Genomic DNA, 10,839 nt, shown 5'->3' with positions numbered 1-10,839 from the left:
TTGGCTGATGATAATAAACTGATCTAATGAAAAAATCTTATGCTTGACTTTTTTTCAAATGTTTCTCGTTATTTAAAAAAAAAGAAAAGATTCCCATACAACAATATAACTCATTTGTCATTGTTTATTCAATCAAATTTGCACATTTACCTCCAGTTTCATCTCAACATTAATTTAATATGCCAGATTTGATGTGCAAGTTATCAGTTTTAGGTAAACAAATCTAGTAGCTCTTTTGCATACATTGGCTAACTTGCATTCTTTTCACACAAAAGAGCTTTAAAACATAAAAAATAGAGAGAAGAACTGTTTTTATTTTTTTATATAATAAAAGATACATTTACTATAATGCATTCTAACATTGTCTTGCCATATATAGGCTACATATAAATATTTTTTTTGCAGTGTACCTTTGACAATTTATTTGACCAATTATGTTTACTCTCAAATTGCAATGAGCTGGACAAAAACTTGAATATTTTGATATATTGTAGTTCAGGTGATATGTAAACAGCATATGCATTTTTCCTCTGATGCAGTGTGAAAATGCAGTATCAAATGCAGCCGTGCAGTATCATAGCCACAATCAACCAGCAGATTTACATGCTTGTGAAATCAGCACATAACATTTGCTACATTCCATTCCAGCCTGATCTGATAGTCATGACCAGTATATAAATGACAGTGAGACTGTGCAGCTAGTGAAACAGAAGCTGAGAGAGTTCCATGCCGAGCTCCAGACACTCAGTCGTCTGTAGACATAGGTCGCACGCGGAGCAGTCGAAGGCGTTTTCTCCCCAACTGCAGCCGCACGCCTGCACTAACTCGGCACAGCTGCAGCATTGGCAAAAATCTATGAAGTCCTCCAGAGAGGAAGGGTCGCAACAACATGCTTGAGAGCAGAAGGATGTACAGATTGAGGCCACGCAGAATTGACAACCATCACCAACGGCCAGCAAGCAATCCCAAAACTTGCAGAACAAACACGCTAACAGAAAGGATGCACACAGGTCTAGAAGTGCAAGAAAAGAAGAGAAGAAAATGCATTACGTGTGAGATTAAATGCATGGTCTGCATTCAACACAACATTTTTTTTTTTTATTAAAAAGAGGTTACGGTGAGCCATTTGCAATGGAAGTGAATGAGGCCTTACAAGAATAAGCGTATAATTTTATAAAAGCACTTTAGTCTGCACTTTAGCACTTTAGTTAGCATTAGTCTGATAAAGTCACTATGAAATCAAAATAGACCATTCTTGCTTGTTGTTTTTATGGAATATTGCAGTATTCATTATAATTCCTTTGTCCATGCACATCATTATTATTTTTTTTTAATTCATGTGCCATCGTAATCTTCAATAAAAATAACTTCCCCTCCCTCTTGCAGCGACTTCTCTTCTCTTCTCTTCTCTTCTCTTCTCTTCTCTTCTCTTCTCTTCTCTTCTCTTCTCTTCTCTTCTCTTCTCTTCTCTTCTCTTCTCTTCAGTTGTGAGGGCGGAACAACTTGTCACTCACATGAGATCACAACAGTAGCAAACCACAACCATCCATTTAATTCCCGATGGACAAAATCAAGTCCCGTCCATTTTTCCTTGTTTGAGAAGCCATTTCACTCATATATACGTCACAACAAGGAAGAAAAGACTTTCGCAACTTCTGTTTCATGATGACTTTAAAACTATTATTTGAGCTGTAAAGTTGTTTAAAGGGGTGGTATAATGCCCTTTTCACAAGATGTAAAATAAGTCTTTGATGTCCCGAGAGTGTGTATGTGAGGGTGAGCAAAAACACACAGTTTTTATGTCTGTCCCTTTAAATGCAAATGAGCTGCTGCTCCCAGCACAGGGGGTGGAGCCTGAAGAGCTTGTGTCCTTTTACCTCACACAGACTGAGACATGCACTGAAAATTGCAAAAACTTTTAGCCTTTTATGTTCAAAACGGAGTCGGACAAAGATGGAGAGACTCAAGAAGAAGTGACAACGTGTAGACAACATTTGTGAATGGTTAGTTGATGAATTTATGTAGTTTATGTGTCATTATCTTCTAGTCATTAATTAGCATATTCTGTCATGATAATCTATAAATCATGTTCCGGGGGCGGGGTTTATGTAAATTTTAGGGTTAGTGATGTCACTAACCCGGGAGGAATGTCTTGTAGTCCCTACCAGTCGTTTGTTGTAGTCCTTAAAAAACAATTTCTTTAAAAGAAAATATCTCCCTTTGCTTTGAACTTTGAGTGTCGTAACTTTGCAGATGTTGTTTATGCTCAAACAGCAACACACACTAACTAAAGTTAGAAAAATCAAATCATAATCAACCACCACTTTAAATCATAATTTTTTACGTCCTTTAATGTTTACACACATTGTTTATGTCTTATGGCCCCATTCACTTCCTGAGTGCTTCACTGTAAACCAGATTTTTGCTTTTTTTTTAAGAAAAGGAGGGAAGAGTCTAAATTAATTTTTGTAATAATCAACAACATTACGCCACGAGTGCTGTCGATTGAGCTTAACTTGTATTGAACCCGGAATATTCCTTTAATGGCTGTAACACAGACAAAATATTGATGTGGTAACCACAAATAAAGCAGACTTGCTGACACTGTGGTCCATCATAAAACTGCTATCCTGTTTGTATAAGTTTAAGCACCACACTAAGAAAGTTTGGGTTGTGCATGCATTCCCTCATAAATTTAGCTAAATACTTATGATAAAAGAGGACAGGAAGAAGGAAAGCTGTTATCAGTCCTGCTAGGGAGGATTTCAGCTGCATCTATAATGCATTAGATGTCATAAAAATTGAATCCCTCATTTCATTGAGTCAAATGCAATTTGAGGTGTTGCTTACCTTCAGCAGGGGCTTTCAGGTTCAGACGACTTTTCGATGTGGAGGTGGAGGAGTGGCTGATTTTGTGATGACGGTGTGTTGCTTTATAAGCGGTGATATGTGAGTTTTTCAGTTGGTTTGCGGGTAGCTGAACGCAGACAGGAAAAGCATCACTGATGTCTCTGCCAGGTGCGTCTTGAAGTGGCTTTTTCGCATCTGCTGGGACTTCTTTGATATGCACGTCTATGATGAGGAGACAATAATAAAGTTATTTGGATGTTGCCTTGAAGAATGATAGGTAGTGTGAAGGATATTTACCAAATGCTAGTGGTTTCATTTTACTAAGAGGAGAAATAAGACATGAGTTTTCCTTCCCAGAGAGTTCATCTGTTGGTGAGAGTTCATTATCCTTTAGACATGTTCTGGTAGATTCCAAGTCTTTTTTGTCAGATGACTCTACAAAATAAATAAAGCACATTATTAGTTGCTCTTTTCCTCTATACTGATGTATTAAAAGAGAACGGAAAAGTCTTACCAGAGTTTTGAAAAGTTGATACACTTGGAACTGAATGAACTTGAGGGTCATCTTCACGAAAGCTGGATTTTGATCCAGTTGGTGACCGGCCATGTTCCTCGTCATGGTCACAATTCATCTTTTCAAACTCCTCTAACAGTATTCGCTACCACATAAATAAGTGTAAAGATGTAGAGTGAAAATGCCAGAGCATTTGAACTCCTAACTATGTCATAAAATATTCAAACACAGGAAGCACAGAGAATAGATGTGCTATAGTCTGTGGCATATATTAAATACTAATGGTAAAATACTATGGAGGAAGCTAATTGATCACTTGACATATTGATATATTATGGAACTAACAGCTAATAATGTGAACACCATTTCAGTTTTCTTGTTTTGTGAGTAATATGACTACTTTTTACTGATGGATGTAATCATTTTTGATTTATACATTTGATATGCGCAAAGTATATTGATATGCGCAAAGAAATACAAAGCTTAGCGTAAAAAAGTACTGATGGAGCAAAAAGTGCCAGAGTCATTAATCTATTATTAATCTCAATCCATTTGGCAAACATATTGTGTGACAGGGATAAGAGGCATCCTAGATGTAAAGAGGGCAATAAATTTCAGCAACCTATTAGTCCAATGTTTGCTTACCTTGAGTCAAAGAGATGCCAGGAAAATTTCTTTCCAAGCAGATTTCAAAACCCAAAGAAAGCAAACAAAAAAATAAGTTCGCAGGATATTAATAAACAGATAGCCTACCTAAAATTATTCAAATACAATAGAAATTAAAACAAAAATAGTCTATACATATAATATTCTTATTAAAAAGAATTCAACATTACAAATTATTCAACCTAAATTTCACCAAACATATTGTAGGACCAAATATTTATCGTAAAAACACACTGCTGCCTCTTCATCATGTAAACAGTAGGATATCAACTTGCGGCATTGTCACCAAATTTATCCAGATACTGATATTAGCAGGCGAACAGTGATGTAATATTTATAATAGTTACTTTGTAAACCTAAAACAATTAATGTAAATCAACAACAACATAATGTTGCCTCCCGTCTTTTTCAACTTGTTTTCTACTATTGCCAAGTTATACCATATACAATCTTACGTATTATTATCTATGATCATTCAAGTTTATGAAAATTCACTAACCTTCAACACGACATTCATCTCATTCTCATCGCCCCTCAGATATCAGATTGATACTTGCTCTTCAGGGGCCGTTGCCTAATCATTATCCATTCGTTAGCATGCTTATAGTGTTGATAGGACCACACCCCCAACCAATAAAAAAATGCAATAACATTTATTACAACAACAATAATAAATAATAATAATAATAATAATAGTATTAAATAATTCTATTAAATAACTAATAGTAGTATTAGTATAATTGTTAGTATTGTTGATGTTTTAAAAATATTACTTTTTTTTAACAGAAAACATGTTGATTATTAAGTCTTTCAATGATCGTCATGTGATAGAATGTACTTTGTCTGTAAACGACCTAGAAAATGAACATAGCTTTTCCCTCCATGAGGACTTTTATTATGACAATCAGCCCTCTGCCGAAACAGAACCGAAACAACGCTGATGTCCACTGCCCACGGTAACAATTAGGTTTGTAACATTGCTCCAGTTCCTAGTTTTGTTTGGGAAATTTGACTGTTATCAAAGTCGGATTATCCCGGACATTTACGTGTTCATGCATTATCTCAATTTATCCTTATTCGCTCTGTTTGATCGGATCTTCTAGAAGGCTTGGAAGCAGCCATGGTAAGTCTGCTATTATGATTTGATAGCATATTAGCTCCGGCTTGAGCAGTCAAAATAATACAAAATTAGTTCTCTAAAAGCGATCGTTGCAAATGAAAGAACGAATTATTTATTTCTCTAGTTATATTGTAAACCAGCACTAGATTTTCAGCACTGTATAGTTAATCTATTTTCTCGCTATCAAGTGTGCTATCATGGCATGCTAATATATTTATTGTGACACACTGATGTTGAACTTTGGCCAAAACATGTATTTGTTTTAAATGGATAACTAATTTAATGGGTTTTAATTTAACTAATTTAAAATGTTTTGATGATGATATTTCCATTGAGTGTGTCTTGCAGTTTTATTGTATTGATTGTATTGTATTCCTTTCAATGTTTTCGTTCTATTGTCTTCATAGGACAGCGAGATGTCTGATATGGACCAGGCTCCAGCCATGAAAAACACTGTAGTAGATGGAGAGAATGCTCCTCTCTACTGCATTTGTCGAAAACCAGACATTAACTGCTTCATGATGTGAGACAAATCTCTCCAAATAATCTTTCACAAAGAATATGAATATGTATGCGTTCAAACTGAGAGCTTAATTTGGATCACATCTTTTCCCCACAGTGGTTGTGACAAGTGCAATGAGTGGTTTCATGGTCACTGTATAAATGTGACGGAGAAGATGGCCAAAGCTATCAGGGAGTGGTACTGCCACCAGTGTCGGGGTCAGTGATTGATGACCTTTTTTCCCGCTGTTGTTCACCTTAAAATATTTAAACATGCACTTTGTCATATTAAAATATATTTTGTTACAATATCAGTTAATCAGTTCTAATTCTTAATCTCTTAGAAAGGGATCCATCTCTTTCAATACGCTACCGGAAAAAGAACCGTGATAAAGACATTGAGCCAGAGAGGGTTGAAAAACGATCCAGCACTCCAGAGTACAAGATCGATAAGCGCCGTGGGTCGAAAGTTAGTGTTTCTTCAGTATGTTCTTATATCTAAGTTTGCTTGTTATACACTCGCCACTTTCTCTGTTGCATTATTGTTGGGCTGTTTGACCATTTTTTATGGTACATACAGTACTTTGCAAAGGTCTTAGGCATGTCAGTATTTTCACCAACAAAAAAATGCTTTTAAAGCCAACTATTTATCTATTGGTGTAGTTTGTCAATAGGAAATATCAGTTTACATTTCCAAACATTCCTTTTGCCATTAATTGTAATAATCCAGTGAGATTCTTGTATGCACAAAGGAGTCTGACGACAGCCAGTATGATCCACACGGAGATCTGATCTCACCTTTATCGAGTCCGTCTGGGATTACATGAAGAAACAGAAAAAAACTGAGACTTTCCAAGCATCTTGGAGACGTTGCCACAGTTCTTTTGGATTTAGTCTGTCTTAGTTTTTTTCTGTTTCTTCATGTAATCCCAGACAGACTCGATAATGGTAAGATCAGATCTCCATATGGAAATCCTTGTGCATACAAAATCTCACTGGATTATTACAATTAACGGCAAAAGGAATGTTTAGAAAGTATTTTATTTAATAATAACCATGTGATAATGCCCATTTTTGGATATAACAAGTGAATGACATTTTTCACTAATGGTATGTATATATATATATATATATATATATATATATATTATATCTCATCTTAATTTATATTTCATCTCAATTTGTCTTAATTTGAACTTAATTCATTTTAAAACAAGACTGAGCTTACCTAATAACCTTCAAGAAGTCATTAAACCTGAATGGATACTATAGGAATTTATATTTATTACTGATAATATAGAACAGTATAATAGTGTGGTCCTCTAACTGCGTTCCAGGTGAAGCGATCAGCCCGTATGTGTGGTGAGTGCGAACCCTGCACTAGGAATGAGGACTGTGGTCAGTGTGACTTCTGTAAAGACATGAAGAAATTTGGGGGCCCGAACAAGATTCGTCAGAAATGTCGTCTAAGGCAATGTGTCGTCCGTGCTCGGGTGAGTGTCTTTATATAGGTGGTTTATTAGGTAGTTTTTGTTTTGATGTTAACTCTCTCTCTCATTGTTTTTGCAGAAAATGCTACGTGTTCGGGACGAGGAGTTTTCTCTGCGTGAGAGGAAGGACAATATAATGCACAGAGATAGACGATACTTAGATGATTACGACGAGAACGATATGGAGCCATATGAGCACTACAAGGACAGAAATGCGGTAACGCCTAATTGCTGTTGCTCAACCACAACCACTTAGTATATACATACATTCATTTGAACTCTTGTCAAGTTCTAAGATGTTTTTATAACATGAGTATGTTTGAGATTTGCTTGTTAGGGATGATGCTTTAGGTCTCAGCACTCAAATATAAATCTCGCCCTTCTCTTGTGACCTGTTTTTAGTCATGGGGCAGTGATGATGACGAAGACGGCCCACTTTACAGTCCTGTCCCACGGAAGAAAGCTATAAAAGTCAAGCACGTCAAGAGGAGAGACAAAAAATTTGACAAAAAGGTGCAATGAGGAACACAGTGCTTAATAGCATTAGCATTTAAGAAATAGTTTTTGTTCATTGTGCTCATCTTTTACAGAAAGAGTCCCGTCGCCACAAGCAGAAACAGAAGCACCGTGATCGTTTGAGGCACAGCGAGAGGGGAGACAGCAGACATGGGGGAGACATGCAACAGTGCCTGGGGCCGAACTGTATTGAGCTGACACGTCCAAACTCAAAATACTGCTCTGAAGACTGTGGCATGAAGCTGGCTGCCAAGTAGGTTTTTTCATTAAAGTCGGCATGAAACAGAAGTTGGTTGATGTCACAAGTTATTTTGATTAAAGGTAAATCAGATAAATTATTTATAATAAATACTGCTTTACACCATAAAAACAAGAAATTGAGATTTCACGGTGACTTTAAGTGCAGCCAACTAGCATTGAACGATCGCGCAATGTTATGCCAACATCAGTTTGATGTGTTTTAAAAAGATCGTATTGATTTATTGATCTGCCGATCTGTGCAGCCGGATCTACGAGATCCTCCCGCAGCGAATCCAGCAGTGGCAGCAGAGCCCCTGCGTCGCTGAGGAACAGGGCAAAAAACAGCTGGAGCGCATCCGCAGGGAGCAGCAAGCTGCACGGATGCGCCTTGCCGAAATGGAGCGTCGTTTCCACGAGCTCGAGGGCATCATCGCCAAAGCCAAGCAGCAGGTGGTCCAACAGGATGAGGATGTGAGTTTCCAGTAATGCTTTCTTATGCTAATGTCATTTGAATTTTATAGAATAACTGGTAAGAGATGGAATTTGTGTTTCAGGGATCTTGTCATATTTATTATGGTGTTAAGCTAATGTCTTTTCTTGCAGGTGAATGAAACTGACAGTGAGGACACAGACCTTCAGATATTCTGTGTGTCCTGCAGTCACCCCATCAACCCCAAGGTGGCGCTGAGGCATATGGAGAGATGTTATGCCAAGGTCAATATATGTTGTTTTCTGAGCCCATTTGTTGGTTACTGATTTATGATCACCTGAACATTGAAAATGAATTTGTGTAATACTAACGCTTGGTTTATTATTTTTAACAGTACGAAAGCCAGACCTCATTCGGTTCAATTTTCCCCACCAGAATAGAAGGGTAAGAGAGATATATTTGAAATTGTTATGATCCAGTACAGCAGTTACGATTGAATGTCCCTGAATACCCTCAGTTCACTTAGAGAAATTCTAACTTAGTGTGCTCGTTATATCGACACTTCCTCTATTTGCTCGTTATTTTTATGGAATTCAAAAAGATTTTAGATAAATAAATGTATTATTACTTTAAAAAAATTTTTTTTGAATTTAGTTTTTTTTCATGTCATCACATTGTTTAGAGCATAAGAAACAAATGGTAAAAAAAACTTTTTTGAAAAATAATATTTTATTCATACATTATGCTATGTCCTCTGTAGTGGACACCAGGACTAAGTTGTTTAAAAAATAAAATGACATGAAATTATATGTATAGGCAAAAACAATGTTTTTTTTTTTTTTCAATCACCAATAAATTTTGGGGTTTCAGGATTTTTTTTAACCAAAATTTGTATAAAGATGATTCTCAGCTATGTTATGAAAGATATAACGGAATGAATTGATACACCATTTTACTTTATGCAATATGTGGCTAAAATGGCCATAAATTAATATTCCCATTCAATGCAATGTATCTATACACTGTATCTAATTTGCACATTAATGTTCTTGGAGCAACATTTAATGAAAAAAGAAGTGTAATAATTGGAGTAATAATTGCCAACATTTTAATAATAATATCTAATATTTCATAGGAATATTGATGTATAATTTATTTCCATATTCTCTTGTTGTGTCTCCCAAAATGCCTGATAAACATGAAAGTCCTGATGTCCTCTACAGTGGACATGTAGTTTTATATAACGTTTAATAACGTTTTCCTGAGATGTTGGTTTATGAAATACAATTTGAAAAGTAGTCTGATTTAAATTATAATTACAATATATTATCATATTTCCTACATTTGATAAATTAATTAATGTCAGACATTTTTAAAGACGAAGGAGAAGTTGTTTTCATGGTGAAACCTCCAAACATTTGGTATCTCTGAAAAGCCCTGAATGTGCTCTTTACAGGACACCCAGGTTGTGACATGTGTTCACTAAAATATAATGTCCACTAGAGTGGACAAAAGTCTATTCCTGGATCCCAGGAGGTTATAATGGCCATGTGATAATGGTTATTTGCAATTGAATTATTTTTAAACCAAGACTGTTGGTTAATTTAAATAAATATTGTAATTGAATATAGTAAAATACTTATACTATAATATACTATTATATACACGCATGCATATTATATAGAAGTTTTTTATAATTCTTTTTTTATTCTGTCAGGGCAACAAGACTCTTCTGTGATGTGTACAACCCTCAGAGTAAAACATACTGCAAGAGACTCCAAGTTTTATGTCCAGAACATTCCAGAGATCCAAAGGTGAGAGTTTAGTTACGTTCTTGCCATAATTCTGCTCAGACTAAACTACATCTTATAAAATCTCTTCATAACTCGATTTGTGTTCAGTACATCTCCATTCTGCTTTTCCCTTCTCAGGTCCTTGCAGATGAGGTGTGTGGATGTCCACTAGTGCGTAACGTGTTTGAGCCGACTGGAGACTACTGCAGGGTTTCAAAACGCAAGTGCAACAAGCATTACTGCTGGGAGAAGCTCAGACGGGCAGAGGTGGACCTTGAGCGTGTCAGAGTGGTCAGTTAAGTTCTTCAAAACTTATTGTCATTGTAGTCTTAATGTATTTTTATGTACTCATATTTTTCCCCTCTGAACAGTGGTACAAGCTGGATGAGTTGTTTGAACAAGAACGCAATGTGAGGACGGCCATGACCAACAGAGCAGGACTACTGGCCCTCATGCTCCACCAGACCATCCAGCATGACCCCCTGACCACTGACCTCCGCAGCAACAAAGACAGATAGCCTTGTGAACTATCAGTGCTTGCATAAAAAATTATTTGTTTATATTTGTATACTTTTCATATTGTATATTTGTCACTATTTGGACAGTCATTCATAATAAACATTCTTCATGTCTCCTTCAGTCTGTATTGATTAATTTTAGGGATGCACTGAAGATTTTCTGAAGATAGTCAGTTCTCTTCAGATATTTATGCATTTAAC

The 10,839-nt window shown here is 36.1% G+C and overlaps 2 protein-coding genes across 3 annotated transcripts; one reads left to right on the top strand and one right to left on the bottom strand.

The window, feature by feature from the left end:
* Positions 1–225: 225 nt before the first annotated feature.
* Positions 226–4,615, bottom strand: LOC311074684 (uncharacterized protein). The gene is made up of 6 exons (XM_084101473.1): positions 4,530–4,615; positions 4,010–4,038; positions 3,365–3,509; positions 3,148–3,285; positions 2,851–3,072; positions 226–1,012 (listed from the first exon to the last, which is right to left on the bottom strand). The coding sequence occupies exons 3-6, from the start codon at positions 3,480–3,482 to the stop codon at positions 699–701; spliced, it is 792 nt and encodes a 263-aa protein (XP_083957599.1). The 5' UTR covers positions 3,483–3,509; positions 4,010–4,038; positions 4,530–4,615; the 3' UTR covers positions 226–698.
* Positions 4,616–4,927: 312 nt separating this feature from the next.
* Positions 4,928–10,759, top strand: cxxc1b (CXXC finger protein 1b). Of its 2 annotated transcripts, none has more exons than XM_084101663.1 (14): positions 4,928–5,153; positions 5,558–5,673; positions 5,770–5,870; positions 5,996–6,120; positions 6,989–7,144; positions 7,221–7,358; positions 7,544–7,654; positions 7,732–7,910; positions 8,161–8,368; positions 8,501–8,611; positions 8,722–8,771; positions 10,045–10,141; positions 10,259–10,411; positions 10,492–10,759. In XM_084101663.1, the coding sequence occupies exons 1-14, from the start codon at positions 5,151–5,153 to the stop codon at positions 10,636–10,638; spliced, it is 1,695 nt and encodes a 564-aa protein (XP_083957789.1). In that variant the 5' UTR covers positions 4,928–5,150; the 3' UTR covers positions 10,639–10,759. The 2 variants fall into 2 exon arrangements, with proteins under 2 accessions (XP_083957789.1, XP_083957788.1); XM_084101662.1 differs by having other exon boundaries at positions 4,948–5,153; positions 5,996–6,135.
* Positions 10,760–10,839: the final 80 nt, after the last annotated feature.

Source organism: Abramis brama (assembly GCF_963993115.1).
Source record: "Abramis brama genome assembly, chromosome: 23".
In the NCBI taxonomy this organism is placed as follows: Eukaryota; Metazoa; Chordata; class Actinopteri; order Cypriniformes; family Leuciscidae; genus Abramis; species Abramis brama.
Note: the sequence above shows the minus strand (reverse complement) of the source record. Positions and strands in the feature narration are given on the sequence as shown.

What these genes read in the sequence shown, in the direction of transcription:
- LOC311074684 (XM_084101473.1), bottom strand. Translation starts at nt 3,482, where the DNA reads ATGAATTGTGACCATGACGAGGAACATGGCCGGTCACCAACTGGATCA. An exon ending in ATCAACTTTTCAAAACTCTG is followed by an intron (nt 3,286 to 3,364) that starts GTAAGACTTTTC and finishes TTTATTTTGTAG; the next exon opens with AGTCATCTGACAAAAAAGAC. An exon ending in AATGAAACCACTAGCATTTG is followed by an intron (nt 3,073 to 3,147) that starts GTAAATATCCTT and finishes TCCTCATCATAG; the next exon opens with ACGTGCATATCAAAGAAGTC.
- cxxc1b (XM_084101662.1), top strand. An exon ending in GGCATGAAGCTGGCTGCCAA is followed by an intron (nt 7,911 to 8,160) that starts GTAGGTTTTTTC and finishes CGATCTGTGCAG; the next exon opens with CCGGATCTACGAGATCCTCC. An exon ending in TGGTCCAACAGGATGAGGAT is followed by an intron (nt 8,369 to 8,500) that starts GTGAGTTTCCAG and finishes CTTTTCTTGCAG; the next exon opens with GTGAATGAAACTGACAGTGA.